Source organism: Perissodus microlepis, chromosome 13 (genome assembly GCF_051167445.1).
Source record: "Perissodus microlepis isolate ML-2025 ecotype Zambia chromosome 13, ASM5116744v1, whole genome shotgun sequence".
NCBI classification, from domain to species: domain Eukaryota; kingdom Metazoa; phylum Chordata; class Actinopteri; order Cichliformes; family Cichlidae; genus Perissodus; species Perissodus microlepis.
The window spans coordinates 4,736,845-4,754,966 of record NC_140473.1 but is presented as its reverse complement, the minus strand read 5'-3'; the positions used below and the strand labels follow the sequence as shown (position 1 = coordinate 4,754,966).

General features: G+C 41.5%; 1 protein-coding gene across 3 annotated transcripts in view; it reads left to right on the top strand.

Moving 5' to 3' along the window:
* The window catches only part of sertad2b (SERTA domain containing 2b), a 44,491-nt gene extending 28,387 nt beyond the window's left edge, over positions 1-16,104 (top strand). For 2 of the 3 annotated variants that reach the window (XM_084949416.1, XM_084949417.1), the window contains exon 2: positions 11,808-16,104. In XM_084949416.1, coding sequence (XP_084805542.1) covers positions 11,812-13,071 — 1,260 coding nt within the window. In that variant the 5' untranslated portion in view covers positions 11,808-11,811 and the 3' untranslated portion in view covers positions 13,072-16,104. Of the gene's footprint in view, positions 1-1,551; positions 2,095-11,807 lie in introns of those variants that run through there. The other variant, XM_084949415.1, reaches the window with a different exon arrangement.
* Positions 16,105-18,122: the final 2,018 nt, after the last annotated feature.

Genomic DNA, 18,122 nt, shown 5'->3' with positions numbered 1-18,122 from the left:
TTGCATTGTTGGACTCGGACATGTATATAGCAAATAAACTCTTATACGATGCAAAAATGTTATCAAACAAAACTGCAGTTTTGAATATTAGCTTGGATAATGTTTAGCCAGCATGTTGTCAACTGTCTAGAGACAGATGGGTCTCATGTCTAGTCTGCAGGTGGCGTTGCCTCTTTCATTTGTGTTTTTGCATCTTTGGTAACCGGGACGCCATCTCAGATGATAAAACATATGTGTTTTATTTGCCTGAATGGTATGCGAGCACCTAAGAGATCTCATCTCCTCTGCCTTTGGCGTAATGCGTGCATGTAGTAGCCACGTATAATATGCGATTAGCAGAACAGCGATGTCCACTGCTATCAAGATAGCTTTACTAGATTATTTCTAGGTTTATGACAATTAATCAGTTTGCTGGAAAACATTGTTACAGACTCATCACTGAATACTTGTGAGTACAATATTCTTTTTATTATTATTATTATTATTATTATTATTAAATAACCAAAAAATAACTTGATTGCCATTTTTTTAAATTTCTCAGTTAGACTAACCTGTTTCATATAACATGTGGTTTAAAAAAATCATTAAAAAAAAACTGATAGCCAAAATGCCGAGCTTAAACTTACAGGACGGGACTTTACTAAACAATGAGTGACACTGTAATTTGTGTCCACCTATATTTACAGCCTATTTGCTGCTTGTTATAATTGAGCTGTAGCATAGCTTACATTGTCATCACCAAAGTTTCTAAACCAAATATCTTGAAAAGATGCACAGGTGACTTTTATTGTGTACTTCCTGGTGTGAGCAGTGTACCTTAAAGGTCTAATTCCTGTTTTTGCCACCTTTAAAACTACAGAAACTGACAGTTGGTATCTGGAAACACTGAGGTCCAGTAGATGGAAATACAACAAGTTGATTAAAGGCTGCCCTAGGAACATGCCGCCTGTCTTAAAAAAAGTGTTATGAGGCTATATTAGGGCACAACTGGGCAGCGTGCAACAGAGGGCATCGGGGCCACAAACGGTCTGTGTGCCCATTTTGTGCCTCAGGATGCGCCGGTGAACTGGTGTTTTTGTCTGCACGGAGCAGACTGCCGGGTTTTGTTTGAGTTTACCGGACATCACCCTGCCATCTGCTGCAGAGTAGGATGGATGTCAGTAACCAGCTAAAAGGCACCGGCCGTGCACTCTTCATTTCCGTCACCACTGACTACTGTTGTATTAATCAGGGAATAAATGAATGAATTTCATCTTTTTAATGCATTCGACAATATGAAATAGCGAAAAAAAATCTGAAACGAGTATAAAATTGCTTATATATAAGAAGCCTTGACAATGCATTCATTTCGTTTCTAATGTTATTAATGTTTAATTAACTAGTCTTACACTGAGTGGGAGAGAGAAGGCACAGCGTTAAGACACTGTGTGTGTTTGTGTGTGTGTGTGTGTGTGAGAGAGCGAGTGAGTGTGTGGGTGGAAGGGTGGGCGGGGCAAAGTTGACGATGCTGCCTTTCGGGGCAGCTGTTCGGTTTCAGCTTCTCTTGTGGCGTTCAAGTGTTCCTCGTAAATATATGAACCATGACAAAAATGGATTCTGGCATAACGGTAATTATGCAGTTGTTAAATTAAAGTGGCATCGGGAGTGTAACTGATGCTCAATGGAAAGCCACTTCCAGAAACTCAATTCCATCTAACAAGGAAAGAAAGCGTATTTGTTAAGGGCTGTATATTCTTACTACACATTTTGTCGATCCATCAAAGTGAAACTTTTAAAAAGAAAACATATCAGCCCTCTTAAGTATCCGATAGTAGATTTTCATGTGTGCCACATAACCCTAACAAATTCGGGTTTTTTTTCGGCAAATGACGCTAATGTGCGGGACATTAGCGCACGTGCTTTTCACCTCGCGAGCGGGTCCGGCAGCTCTTGAAGGCAGCAGCGTTCCTGTAAGCGGAGGCAGTTTTCTCCTCCTATCAGCGCCATTGTGTGACAGAGTCTCCGGGAGCTCGGACGGACTGGTTTTCTGTAGGCGACGGGACTGTTTAAATACCCTCCATGTTACTCTTTAAACACCCGGCGGACCTGGATGCGGTAAGACGTCGTTTCTCACATTTTAAAGAGCAAAGCAAAAAACACGCCGAACAAGTATGTTAAATTTCGGCGTGACTGTGTAATTTATTGGTAATGAATAATAGAAACGATGAGGGCTAGTGTTTCAGAGCTGCTGCGGGGTAGCTGAGTCTTGTTGAAAAAAGTTTCACTATTAATATTTGCAATTACCAGTTCCCTCTGTACTTCCACGGACCGTCGTTCTCTCTGTTATACAAACTCAGTCCAGCTGACAGAGTCGAGCCAGCAGCCGCCACTTCTGAGTTGGTCTGTCCGATAAACTTTTCAGTCCTCAAAATACACTGAAGGCTTTCACTGAAGAAAAACGTGAAATAAATAAACAGGTTATCTTTGACTACTGTTTATCTACAGTTAATTTGAACATTTGGCTGTAAAAAATGACACAAGTCGGTGTCAACACACTTACGTTTAAATGGCAATCAAACAAACATGTAAAGTCAACTTAGTAGAAGTGAGTTGACAACAACAAGTCATAAAAGTCAGGTTTGATGTTTGAGTATATTTCAATGGTATTTATTTTATAATGTGTTATTATATATATATATATATATATATATATATATATATATATATATATATATATATGTGTGTGTGTGTGTGTGTGTGTGTGTGTATGTATGTATATGTGTGTGTGTGTATACACACATGCCACTCTTCCACTTCCTCGTAATCCCGTCGTACAAAAAATGGCTGCAGTTCGGCAACGTTCAGCAGAGGGCGCTGAGGAGCCAGTCCTCAATGTATTGGGTGAGCTACTTGAATAAATTATTTAAATAAAATAATTAATTACATTGGCTTCTTAAGGAAAAGGAAGCATTTTAATTTGGACAAAAAACACTTAAGTCCTTTTGGCTTTCCTAATAGGAAGCTACTAGCATTCTTCTATTCCATGCTGATTGATCGATTAAAGGATTTATGAAATGTTAAACAATGGCTAGACATGTAGAACTGTAAAGAAATTGACCTATGTCTAAGCAGCAGTTGGTTGTGATTGCTGGTTCGTGTCTTAAGTGAAAATCGTAGAGTGGCTCTTGGTACTGTGACATGTCTTAACACTCCCAGAAAGGCTTTTTGTTGAAATCAAAACCTGGAAACAAAACAAAGTTTCAGCTCCATAGGGCTCCCACTCATTCTGGACTATCTCGTGAGCCCCCCGCTACGATATCCTGCTATTGGCTACCTTTGTGAGACGTAGTGTTGGACACCAGTGAAGCAGTGAACTGTGTTTCTTAAACCTAAGTAAGTGTAGCTGTTGTGGTAAAGTTGAGGGGCCTCTAACTTTCGTAACAAGCACCACAACACATACGAGAACTCCCCTAATGACAGCAGCTCCTCACTTTTTGGTTGTGACCTGCAAGCTGTGCATCAGCCATGTCAGAGGTACTTACTTTGCGCTCACGAGTACCCACAACATAGACCTAGCATCAGACCACAGACAGTCAGCAGATGTGCTGCAGAGTTATACAACTGTAAATGAGCAGAAAACCACACAGGGGGAGAGAGGAAAGCCTAGTTTTTACTGAATGGGGAAGTCCTCAGGAGGTCCCCAAATTCCAGGTAGGGTCTAGAGTCCGTTTAATATTTCCAAATTGTACTATTTGGTTTACTGGAGCATTTCCAGTTCCGGAAAAAACAATCCTGATTTTATTTTTGCACCCAGGCAGCTCGTTCAGCTCATGCTGCCATCTCCAGAACAAATGCATCAGCATCGAGCTGGGAGGAAAACATTAAAGCTCAGAGAGCCTGGATGTTGCAGAAGACATGACAGCTGCAGGCTTTTATTTTGAATCTGTAAGACCTGATAATAACAGAGTTTGATGCATGAGGGGTGGTTAATGTAGGTGAGCTGTATACCTTTAGCATGTGTGAGCGGTGCAGTAGCAAGGCTTGGTTTGTGCTGATGAGGATTATATTAAAGTAATACGGGTGCTGTCTGCAGTTGAAACGATGACACTCGCAGTACTGAAGCTGGTGCTGCTGTAACAAGGTGGGCACTGTGGTAAAAAGGCAGATTTTTGCCATGATGTGGCGCGTGCTGCAGTAATAAGGCACATACTGCAGTAATAAGGTGGGTACTACTTCACACCCGATGACCAGACATGTCAACGCTGTAGATTTCTGCAGTTTCAGAGGCTTTGTCACTGGAAGTGTCAAGCTGTTTTCTCCCTCGGTGGCTCAGTGGAGAGAGTGGAGCGCTCAACAGCATGTAGACATGTCTGCTGACCTAAATCTGCTCTCTTCTTCTGCCTTTTATTTATAGACTTAAGTGTGCGTCTCTGTGTGTGTGTGTGTGTGTGTGTGAGAGAGAGAGACAGACAGAGAGAGTCAGTTTGTGCGTGAATATAAAAAATGACCAGAAATTTGAGAAACACACGCTCACTTTTTGTGCTTGTTCATTGTGTGCTACTGCATAGTTCTTTAGGAAGTGGAAAATGGTGAACTGTCCCTTTAACAGAAGTGAGCAAAGTTATGATGTTATATAAAAAAGGCACCTGACATGGCTGTCTTTTATGATTGACATAGGGTCCAGTGTACTGACTGGGGGGCCCTGAGTGGCAAAGCCCCTGTGAAACGTGTCATATCAGTTCAGCTATGTGCAGAAATTAGGGAAGGAAACAAGGAGGCTAGATCCCCTTTTTCTGGGAAAAACTGTGAATGCATGTTTTTTTGTATTAATATAAAAAGTTTTGGCACCTGTTGAAGAAGTTTTGGTTTCCCATAAAAAGGAAAATCACCTGGATTGAGACACAAAACATGCTTTAAACGCTCCTGTGGATTTAAGCTTTAACATATTCTTAGTTGCTAGTTACACCTACATTAATAACAAGGTTTTATGTGCTACGTGTTCTATTTTTCGCACCTCATATTATAATCTAATCCAAATTTCAACTAAATACTACCAGCTACGTGTGTCTAATAAACAGGCTACTGAATATAGCTTTATCATGAGTCCAGGGGGAAGAAAGTGACTCTGTTGCTTTGTCCCTGAACTTCGGACTTCTTTTTCACTGTTCTTTTACCTTAACACTGCGAGTAATGTTGGTGATCCGAACTAGAGCATGTGAAAAATCTCTTAAGTAACTTTAGACTTTTCAAACACTGTGAATGTGTGACTTTGATTTATGCAGTCAAACATGAATCTGAAAAATGAATTCTGATGCATTTAAAGCCCAGAAATGAAGTATTTGCGGCGTCAGCGAGGTCCTCAAGACTTTTTGTTTTAGCATCACTTCACAAAAAGGGTTAAAATGCAACCTGTGCTTGCCGTGCCAGTACTCTCTCACACACACATGCGCACACACATCGGTGCTTCTTTATTAATGGGATGTTGCATGTTGTCCAGTTGGGGCTGCAGTGTTTTGTAACCATGTCCGTCATTATGTAAGAGATCGTAGTGAATTCCCTGTCTGATACCCAGCTGACCTCTGTCATGTGAGTGTTTATGATCACTATGAGACACACAGATACACGCACGCACACACACACACACAGATGGACATTGTTTCCAGCAGTATGATTGGCTTATTTATTTTGCTTTGGACGCTCTACTACCATCTGTCCTCCCTCCTTGTTGTTCCACAGAAGCACTCAGGAACATTTTTTTCCCAGCGATTTGAAAATAAAAGTGTTTTCCAGATTAAGGATGTCTTGTATAAATGGAATTTCAGTTTATTGTTAGATAATTTGCCAATTTGTTGGGCCACAACTGACCTCTTATTCAAAATATTATGATAAAATTACACAGCACAATTGCACTTGAATTTGCTGGAGGTGAAATCACAAATGGAATGGCCTTCACTTCTGTAATCAACCTTTTTTCACCTTCTCCACATCTTCTTTTTAAACCACATGTGCAAGGTGAACCTTGACTTGCTTAATGAAAAGTCTTTTGGGGAATGACATACGTGTGTTTTCTTCTTTTATTAGAGGTCAATGAAAAAGAGAACATTTAAGGGAGAAGAAAAGGCAGCAAGGCGTTGATAAGGATTTTCAATGATTGTCGATGCTTATGAGTAATTGGGGCACGCCTCAGCGCATGTGTGCAAGCACTCAAATATGTCAGAAAACCGGTATTCTTACAGTAGTAGACAGAGCAGGAGCAGTATCAGCTGTAGTAGCTTGTATCATCATAGTGTAATTGTATCTTAAGTTGTGTGTGGAAGTGTAGAAGCTGGTGAGCGTAGTCAGTCTGGTCAGGCCAGAACTACACCATCTCTTCCTCTGGGTTTTGTCTGGAATGTGTTTACTAGTTCTGCATTGTGTGTGTGTGTGTTTGTGTGTGAGTGTGAGTGAGAGAGGAAAAAAGAGGGAGACACAGAGGAGTGAGTTGGACAGCGTCGTCCTCATGTGCAGAGCTGGGTGCATTACAGTGAGGAAGAACGGGATGGCGCAGTCATGCCTGCAGACTGCTGTCGAACACGCGTCCAACTTTGACTGCTTTCTTGCTCGACCTGCAGCAGTGTAGTGGAGTGTTTGCACTTTGTGCATCTAGAGAACCTGAAATAGCCCGATGTGGAGGTGAGGGGGTGGGAGGGGTGGATGCGCAGCTGAGGCATGGAAACCAGCGTATCCGGTTACAGGATCATAATATCACTGCAGAGTCCATCCACTAGCACTGCACTACTGCACAACACACACTCACTACAGTCAGCTCTCGGAGTAACATGCACAGCCTGCATGTCTGTGCGTTTACAGGCTAACATGCACTTCCACACAGCAGAGCTCACCTCTGCACGTAAAAAAAGCTCTACATGGTCCTTTACTATGATTTTGGGATTCGATTCACACCATGCTCTTTATTTGTTCATGCAAAGTCATCCCTTCTTATCGGTCATCTTTTCCTCTTCGCTTCATGTGATTGTTTTACTAGAAAGGCCACTTTTCTGAAAGCTTTGTCAGCTTTTAATGTAATCATATCTTTATCACACGCTTAGCTGCAAGCACCTACCAGATTGTAAATTTCACGTTAAGGTGCTATTTGATTGTAGCGTGGTTCTATCAGTTGCAGTAAATCCTTCCTTTATGAAGTAGACGAGCCCAAAGACATTCAGGGGGCCAGCCCAGTGTGTGGTTAGCTCTTGGTTTTGTATCAGGATATTTGGTGATATTTTACGCTGCAGGCAAAACCAAAGAAATGCTTCTTTTGACAAATGTTTTTCTCATGAATCTGATGACTCTGATAGGAGTAATTGTTTATGTATTGATTTGGATTTGTTTGGTATATTTTGCAAAGGCAAGGAGAAAAGGATTAAACGCAATAAATAAACAGTTTTTGTTTGCCTTACTTAGATATTGGACTTTGAGTAAAGTTTTGTCTACTTTGTATCGTCTGCCTCTGATATGATGATGGGTGTAACCTTTCACAGAGTATTGTTACTTCTGTAACTACTGATTTTGTTTTGCAACTCTGTATCAAATGTAATGTAGTGAGTACAAGGGGAAAATTTGTTCTATTTTTGACCTTCAGAACTGCAGCTTGTTGTATTTCTACTCAAAGCTTCTTTTCTTTGAAGGTCGGAATATACCTTTTACTATGTTTACCTCATGGGAAAAAGGTAGTTTTAATACCTTACTTTGCAAGACAGCTAACAGTGATTCACGTCGTCACAATGACCTTGAATAAAGATCACGGCTCCATTTTAGAGCGTAGCACTCCTCCACGGCTATGCTTTATCACGTCGACTCATTTATGACCTGTTTTTCTTCCCCTCGTGCGGTCATATCTAGACATGGCTCATAGAGAGTAGGATGGTGCTGGGCCTGTGAACTTTGACAGCCGGCGGAACGGGGAGGTGGAGGGTGTGATGTAAATGCTGAAGGGCGGATGAAAAAGAAGGACTGAGAAGAAGTAAAATTCCAGAAAGTGAGCGAAGAAGATGTGGAGTAGAAGGAAAGGGAAGAGGAGGATAATGAAGTGGAATGTAAGGGGTGGGGCACCTCTGGTATGTCAGCCCTGCACTCAGTGTGTGCGAATGTGTGTGTGTGTGTGAGCCTAAACACCCCACCATGACTCAGTGAGTCAGACATGCGCAGCTGCTTCAGCTCTCAATCACACACCCGCAAAATGCTTTGAAACTATCTCTGTTGCTCTCTCTTTGATTCTCTGTTTCTGTCTCTCTCTGACACTCTCTGATTCGCCATTTCCCTGGAAGATCTACAAGCAGCTGCAGTGGGTGGAGAGGCTGCTTTTTTAAATTAACACACACACACAAATGTTAAAAATCAGTCATTCATTTTTGAATGAACTCCCAACAATTTCTTTACTGCAGTAAAGAAACACATAGTTTAAAAAATGTGTTGATTTTTCAAACTATTTCTTTGTGGATTAGTGTTGACACACAAAGACTGTTTAGAAAAGATTCATGTAGCTTCTGGGACTGGAAGGTGAAAATAATGCTGTGGTGCATTAATCCTGCATTCTTTCTATTGGCCAGCAGGGGGCAACTCCTCTGGTTTCAAAGAGTTTTGTTGAATAAGTCTATGGAAAACTGGCCCAACAGCTCTCATCGTCTGTGACCTCAGTAGACTCTTTCCTGATAGGTTTGTCTAATTCTTTAGTTTCCACATAATCATTTTGTAAATAATTGTTCTATTTAGGGTTATAAAGTAAAAAATAAAAAGCAGGTTATGATTTACCATTGCATAAATGAAAGCTATACACATTTTCATTTCAACCCTAACACTCAATCATCACGGTTTCAAAAAAATGGCAACACTGAAAATCTTAGAGGTCCTCTCTCTATCAGCACAGAGCAAGCAAGGCTTAGCCTAACATCTTGAGGATAATTATAATTTAACAAAAAACAGACAGAGTTTAAGAGACTACTTGAGAACACCTGATGCACATCATGAAGCTAATGAAGCATCTGCCCAAACTCAGCCTGCTGAAAAGTGTGCCATGCAGATAGATAGAGCAAGCTTTTCCTCCAAGGCTGGCTACTTCTGGACTCTCTCTCACCTGGGGCTGAAGCAGTGGGGTGCTTAGTGGTCTCTCTTTCATCTGATGATGGCTGTCTAAACTATAGCAACCAGCCCAGCCTTTAATCCAGTGTGTCCGCCACAGCTCACAGGATTTTTAAATAGCAATGTTATTTTTCGTAACATGATCAAGAAAAGTCCTCATTTAATTTTTTTGTGAACAGCTTTTGTTTTTGTTTTATTATCAAGGTCACTATGACATATATAACAAAGAAGTCTACAATTAAAACAAAACTAAAAATGTTTTCTTTGCTGTTTTTCAGATTTTTGTCCACATATATGATATACAAACTATAATTTAATAATAAAGACAATCCTACAGTTTTGAAATGTCTTGCTTTTGAGGGGAACAGCTTGATGAGAATAAGTGAATAAGCCAGGACTAGTTCATACAAAATAAAATGTTAATACTTCTGATTCTCCACACTTGAAGAGCTGGCTGTCACAAGAATGGAGGAGATGTGATATCGTTTATAGGTGGAGAAATTCATAGTTTTCATACGTGCACTCAAACAAAAAATTGAATGAACATGAAACAATTAGGGAAAAGATTTTAATGTGATTAAATTGCTGTATTTTCGTTTTATACAATTATGTTATTCCAACTTAAAGCATTTGAGTTGGACCAACTTAGTTAATTAATGATGAATCAACTTATTTTCTGCAGTTGAGTCCAATTTAATAAAGCTTTGTAATGTGCATCTTTTTTTCCCTCCAGTTGAATGGATTTATAACAAATTTCACACAGCAGTCACTCCATACTAAAAAAAGAAGTAGGGAAGTTATGATTTCAAGGCTTGATACAGAATTTTCTTTATGTTTTTGTCCTTGGTGGGTGCATAGCTGCAATTATTTAAAACCAGATATATATGAAAATGGTCGTTGTCAGACTAAGACTTTTAACAGGTTAAACCACAATAAAAAACCACAATAAATAGCAATAGCATGTAGCCTAACATCCTGTAGCAACAGCGAAATGTTACCAACAACCTGTGTATGTTCACTCAACAGTCTGAACCAACAGATCTGTAAGGTCTCAATAATGATGCAACTGGGGGTTCAGTGCCTGGCCCAAAAGCAACCGAGCAGCAGTCATTTGCTAGAGGGAGGAGAAAATGTTGTTCATTTCCCTCCCACCTTACCAGAGCAGTCTCACCTCCTCTTCTACTTCCTCTTCTCACTTTTTCCCCTCCTCCTCCTTGTCTTCCTCCTCTTCCTTCCTGCTCCGCCCCCATTCCCCTTCCCTCCCCTTCTCCACCAACACCACCACCTATCCCCCCCACCTATCCCCCACCCCCCACCTTCCCTCCAGTTCTTTGTCATCTCTTTGGGTGAATTCCCAGCTGACTCTGTTTGTCATGGCAACCAACCAGTCTTGGTGACTGGGCCTGCAGCTCCTGCTTCCTGTGTGTGTGTGTGTGTGTGTGTGTGTGTGTGTGTGAGGAATGAAGAGACGCATGCGCAGTGTGTATGTGTGTAGACAGCGGCTGGCTGCATGAGCCTGTCAGCCTGGATTAAAGTCAAACATAATGCAGCAATGCCTTTCTTTCTTTCTTTCTTTCTTTCTTTCTTTCTTTCTTTCTTTCTTTCTTTCTTTTTTGCAGCACAGAAACAATTCAGTAGATACATGTATCTCTTAAAGCTAATATGTTTATTCAGGGAATTTCGTGCAATAATCTCTCTCAGCCGTTTTTCTCCTACTGTCCCCCCACCTCCTACTTAGTAACTCGGTGTGCTATTCTAATGTGGCACGAGGAGGGAGAGTGGAGGGGGTGGGCTTTAAATCTGGCCTCTGATCCTGTGGTACAGCAGGGAGCGCTGCTATTACATAACTTCTTGTGTGTGTGTGTGTGTGTGTGTGTGTGTGTGTGTGTGTGTGTGCTGGGCCTTAGTGTGCAGTGGTGAGGCTCCCACTGCAGCTGCTTATGGTTTCAATATATGTGGGTTTTTTTAAATCCCCTGTCACAGTAAGTTCGTTGCGTTTAAGCAGCTTCTTGAATCACGCCATTTAAGCTGCTATGCTTCAGTCTGAAAACTTCACTGTGGAGTATGTCAGTGTTTTAGTGAGATGAGGTTGGGTTTGATGATCATTTTATACTGTAATCCAGTTGGGATGCTGGATTTTACTCACCATAAGAATATATCCCTCAATTGCAAGATGAGAATTTTCTTTTTTTTTTTTTTTTTTTTTTAGAATATCAGAGTTGCTTTGAGGTGTATTGTGGGGAACAAACCAGAACATGACTCTATTTACAGAGCAGGGAAACGTCCACTAGTGAGAGGAAGTAACTAGGACTGTGAAAAACTAGCTATTTATTAAGGAGTGATAGTTTATTAATGACTTTTTAAAAAAAAAAAAAAAAAGTTGAATAGTCACAAAAGTTCAATAACCTGAAAAGAGAATTGACACTTGTGTCTGGTCAGTGTAATCAGTGATTGTTGAGTAGGCCAAACCACAGTTGCTTATAAGGTGGACCTATTATGCTTTCCCTGTTTTTCGGTCATGTTTGCTGTCACAGTGCTGGATCATCACATTAAAATGGGCCAAGTCTAAACTCTAAACAGACATTTTTTTCTACTCTCAGTTTTGTGTGATGTCAGTAACATCCAGCGATAAGACAGCTAAACCCTAATGTTAGCAAAGCTATATGCGTCTTCAATAATCTCTCCTCTGTCTCTGCTTATTTGTTTTTCAGATATATGTTCGGTAAAGGTGCGAAGCGAAAGCTGGACGAGGATGAAGAGGGGCTGGAAGGCAAAACGCTGGAGGCGCCGGTGGCGGGAGGGGGGCTAGGCGTCACTCCAGAAGGTCTTTCGAAGGTGTCGTACACCTTGCAGCGGCAGACCATCTTTAACATCTCTCTGATGAAGCTGTACAGCCAACGGCCGCTGGGAGAACCCAGCCTGGAGCGCCGCGTCCTCATCAACAACATGCTCCGCCGCATCCAGGACGAACTCAAGCAAGAGGGCTCCCTGCGGCCACTTCTCCTTCCGCCCTCGCCGCCACCCGACGACCCCATGGACGAAGGCTTCCGTGAGGCGCCGCCATCTTTCGGCGTTCTGTCAGCGGCAACGAGCACACAGGTATCCCAGCCTTCTGCACTGCTGATGCCAGCGATTGCTCCTCCGCCTTCACCCCACCCAATGGTGCCTCCCAACTGCCAGGTATCCCAGGCCTGCCCCAGCCGTCTGGAGGCCTGTCCTGCCCCTTTGGAGGCCTGCCTCACTCCTGCCTCTTTACTGGAGGAGGATGGTGGAGATTCAGCCTTTTGCGCGGTATCTCCACCCACCCCTCCGCTGTCACCACCCCCAGTGCAGCCTCCCATTTCAGCACCTCTGAGCCAGGCCCCCTCTGTCCCTGTGCCTGTCTTTTCCTCCTCTCTGAGTGACATGGAGTTGGGTCCTCCTACAGCCATAACAAGGACAGCAGCAGCTAATACTACGACCATGACTACCTCCCCAGCTCCCACACCAACCACCCAACCCCTCCCACCTACACCCACCGGCTCACCCAGAGACTGCAGGACTACGGGTGCTAAACCAGAGGCAGCTGCCGTTTTCCTAGTGGAAGGCCGCTGTGCTGAGCTCCGGCCAATGGACACTCTCCCTGCAGTGCCCCCAGGTGGCCTGGTAGACGTTTCCTCCTCTCCTTCTTGTCCCCCGTCCTCTTCCTCGCCCTCGCCCTTTCTCTCAGACTTGGCGTTGGATGATGTCCTGTTCGCCGACATTGACACATCCATGTATGACTTTGACCCTTGCACGACAGCAGGGGGAGCAGGGGGTGGGACAGCAAGCACTGGCGGCCTCGCCAAAGTGTCGCCAGTGGTGACGGCGGACGACCTACTCAAATCGTTGGGGGCACCGTACAGCGGCCCTGCCCCCCAGGTTTCAGCCAATCAGCCTTTCAAAATTGATCTGACAGAATTGGACCACATCATGGAGGTGTTGGTGGGCTCCTGACTCAAGGATGCCCCCCCCATGAGAAACAGTTTAATCAGACTGGAATGAAAACGTGGGATCGATTTTTTTCCTGGTTGTTGTTTTTACATTGTTTTTTTTTTTTAAAAAACTCTCTTCAAAAGTCGGTAATTGTAAACATCGATGGTGATGTCAGTTAGTACTACTATGACAACTACTACTACTACTACTACACAACACTGTGCATGCACTGTCCTCGCCTTTCCAAATATGGAAAAGAAGTAACCGGGAAACAAACACATATAATTGTATTTCTATACTTGTGAGGACCTCCTTTGACTTCCTTCATTCCCGAAACCTAATCCTCTTTGTAATCTTTAACTTTAATCTAAGCCTTAACCCTAAGGAGTAACTGTAAATAGAAGCAATGAAATTGTCCTTGTTGTGGACAACTCTATCTACCCTTGTGGGGACACTTACTCCTCACAGGTAAAGAAATACAAGCATAAACATGAGACACACACACACACACTGTAATTATGGCTTTTAGCAGATGAGTGCCTTTCAAAATGACCACTTATTCAATTCCTGTTTTTACAGTATTGTTTTTTTTCGTTTTAACAGCCTAGAGAGGTCACTCCTTAATGTTTTTTGTTTAATTTATTGTATTGAAACTATCGTTAAGTAAGGTAATTTCTCATGATCAAATAGTAATTATTTAATCTCTGTCTTATTACAGATGCTATGTTTTATTTGTAAAGCAAGCATAAAAAGGAATATGTAGTTTTACCAGTGTGCTAGATGACATATTAGCTTGGCTATACGATTACAGTTTGGGAGTGGCTCTGCGACGCCTTGCCGATGTTTTGGTAAACTCTTTTTGTACACATCATGTCTATGAATTCAGTGCAGGACCTTCGTTTTTTGTTTTTTTCTTCCTTCTCCTTATCAGCAAGCACATATAACTGTGCTGGATGCTGTTTTACATGCGTTCGGTCATATGAGCTGGTTATCATGATTCACTTGCAGCAGAATTCAAATGAGCTACACCCACAGGGGAAAGCTCGGCGTGTTTACATTGGAAGCAACAGCAGCAGCAGCAGCAGCACCGACTCATGGCTCCCAGTCGGATGTAGATGATGTGAAAAGTGCAGCCTAAGCAGAGGCTTAGGGCCCACTACACGCATGTTAAATTTAGCTGCGCAGGCCTGAAAACAAAACAGCTGTTACCCCATTGCAGGGAAATTCACTGTGGTACCACTGCAACTCTTGGAATTACACAAGAAAAATGTGGGCGTTTAGTAGGACTACTATTTTTTGGGTGAGGTTTAGTTCCCTCTGATTTAGCAACACAGGTGACTGGCAAATTGTAGCAGGACATACAGTATTACACACACCCTGAGTATGTTTACTTGTGCTTAGAATAGAAGCCCTAAAGTGCAAAATCTCATGGTTCTGCAATTTTGAGATTGCCTCAAAAAGCTCACGGGCCAGGAGGTCTAAATCTGACTCGTAAATAATAAGAATGCGGGTGAAGTAGGAAACCCAAACCACAGTGTTAACCTGATACTGCAACCATGCAAAGTGTTGTTTCGAAACACTTCCAACCCCCACCCAGCAGAGGTCACCATTGAATACTTATGGCACTAAAACACAAAACTGGCAGTTAAGTGATTCTGAGTAACAGTTGTCTGTGGGTTTATCACTGCAAGGTACATATTACACAGAATCATCTAGTGAAAGTATAGAAGGGGCACCAGAGAGCACAGCTTTAATGTTAGTCACCATTGTAGCTGCTGTGTGCTGTATTTTCTCATCATACAGCATCTGTCAGAAGAAGCGTTTCTGGACACTGCAATGATCCAGAGGGCCGGGGAATGCCACCGGTGGCTATTTTGATTATGGAAGCGTTTTTCAGCAAGTCACCGTAAGAACCCCTGAACCCTTGTGTGTTTGCCAGCACAGCTTTGCGGTGGTCTCGCGGTATTGTTCGAGAAAATTGTGTTCCGGTGGGAGATCATCAGCTTCCCAGGGTACATTTGACTTCAACTAGCTTGTAAAAGAATGGCATTTTAAACCGAAGCAGAGTGTGAGCCGAGCACATGGCAGCACCAACTAATACCATTTCTAGATGACCGTATCTTGTTGCTTTCACCATATTTAAATTTTGGAGTGCTTGTTTTTCTTTCCTTTTTTTAAATTGTCAATGAAGTTATTTATTCGTATGGATTTTTTCCCCTTTTTTGTAAATATATTTATTTTTTATGTGAACATTTGGATTGTAAATGTGTGTACAGAATGTGTGGTAGGAATGTACTTCAAAAAGGAATGTATCCGAGTGTGGAACTATGGGGTGGAAGCCATTTTTTTTTATATACATAGGTAATTATATTATCTTGTTTATGTTTGTTTTGTTGCATTGTTATCGTTTTTTGTTTTTTTGATTTCTGGGGTGGCGGCCACAACTTTTTACATCTTTTGTACTCTCTTGTTCATCACTTTCCAGTTGAAGGCGAAGAGTTCATGCAGCAATACTCAAAAAGCCCATCTCAAACCTTCAGATGTCAAGTCTCCAAAGCCTGTCAGATGCTCTGATGCCAAAAGTAATGTACATAGTATGAACAACATTCAAGGTTCTGAGTCTTTTTCGATCAGTGTTTGTCACCGAATCGGTTTAAGCGCTGTCCGAGCGTGCGGCAATTTCTAACCGCAGATAAGGACTGACCACAGTCGAGGCTGAGTCCCTCTGCAAAGGCTGTATTTTACACAGACCTCAGAGCTGTGCCTTTTTCTATGCAATAGAACACAAACACACAGAGAGAAACTATCAGCTGATCACTGTATTGGGATCCAAATGTGGACTGTAGATAATATATACATATATATGTATATGTATATTGAAATATTGATATATATATATATATATATATATGTATATGTGTGTGTGTGTGCGTGTATATGTATATGTATATGTATATGTATATATATACATACATATATATATATATCAATATTTCAATATACATATACATATATATGTATACATAGTAAATGAAATAAAAGTACAGCTGTCTATGAATTTGAAACAGTCTTACTTTTGTAGTTTTATATTTATATATATATGTATGTATGTATATATATATATATATATAAATATATATAAATATACATATACAATAAACTGTAAAAAGAGCAGGTGTCTGTTGTGTCTCCTCGTCTTTGTTTTTTTGACGTGTACATGATTGAACATGAGTCACTGTCAAAGGTGGAGTGATGACAAGCAGAAGTGGAATACAACTAATAAACTGGTTCTTGGGTTAGTTAAAAAAGATGAGGGAAATCTTACCACAAGTTCAACTTGTGTGTGTAATAAGACTCACATGATGAGAGGGTTATGCACAGTACCTGTGAAGAAGATGGCCATGAGGTGTAACCGAAAGCTCTGGAAACAAACTTTAAAAAATTAATTAAATTGCAAATCAAATGTATTTATATGGCGCCAAATCACTGTCACCTCAAGGCACTTTATATTGTAAGGTAAATACCCTACAATAACACAGAGGAAAAATATCAACAATCAGATGACCCCTATGAGCAAGAACTTGACAACAGTGGGAAGGAGAAAACCCCGTTTAACAGGAAGAAACCTCAGGCAGAACCAGGCTCAGGGAGAGGCAGCTGTCTGCCATGACCGCTTGACCAGAAAGAGTTCCAGAATTGACGACTTCCACTCGTTTTCTTGAATTTCTTCAATAACCAGGTCTCTTGAGGCCGTTGAGTATCCTTGCTATTAAAATTGTTGAAGATCTGAACAATCTGGGTACACTAAACACTACAAGGGGTAGTTGCCTCATCCAGAAGCACAACACCACCTTACAATGACCATAAAGGTTATGGATAAGTATAATAATAATAATGACTAAAATAGTAAACCTTTACTGCTTTTGGTCAGGTTTGGGCCTCGGTGCCTCCCAAAAGGACCAGCTCTTTCTTGCTTGTCCTTGGGTGACAGCTCAGCAATCTCCAAGAGGAAGCTAAGTATGTGTCTTTCCCTGTTTTCTTTCCCCCCCTGCAGTTTACAATGGCAGGGCGCCAATGTTAGCCACTGTTATACAGCCATGACTCCAGATCCACAAGCCGGTGGTTATTTCCAGCATTCAGGCCACACAGCTGTGAGGGGAAGGGGGACAGTCTGTCTCTATTGGTGGAGACATGCAAAGTTTAACTCAACTTAGCAACAGCAGCACTGGGGTCAGTGAGGACAACCCAGAGGCAGCGAAACAGAGAACTGCCTCTGCGTGTGTCGTCTGAATATTGCCTCTCTCTCCTTTGAATGTATTAGCTGAAGGCTCCGCTGATTTTATTGTCATGCTTTCCTAAAACATTATCTTTCATTATATTTCACTTAGATTTTTTTCACAATCATAGAAAATGTGTGAAAGCTGTTGCACCATCTGAAACAGCAACAGGCTGTCAGTTTAGTCATTATAAAGGAGTGAAAACAGCGCTATTCAACGTAAGCAATTCCCATTGAAACAAGCTAATCAGACATTACAGTCATGCAAACATCATCGACTATAAAGGTCAAAAATTCCTCTAAAACCACATGTCACCACTTGACAGCCATCTTGAATTGCCTTTGGGCATTTATTTTCAAACATTTTCTAAATAACGTTTAAGCTCCCCCCCAGTAGAAGTTAGACTTCCAAACCTCTCCCACTGATTTGACTTCAGGATTGATTGAGCGCCTAACAATGTCTGACATTATCTAATTTTACATATATGATACAATCTTTCAAATGATTCATATGTGGATCCAAGATATTACAAACCATGTTTAAAAATATATTTTATAATGAAAAGAAGGTCAAATCAAATTTTAACACGTTTTTTATACTTACAATTGCTACTCAAACATCAAGAATAATAAAGATAAACATCTTTATTAGACACAAAAGCCAATAAACTGTTTGAGGAAAATGAATATGAAAACCTTTCCAGCAGCAAGGCCGCTCCCTTTTTTCATACTTTCATGGCTTACCTTTGGTCAGCTGCGTCTTTACTAAACCAACTGCTCTCCAGTGGGATCACCT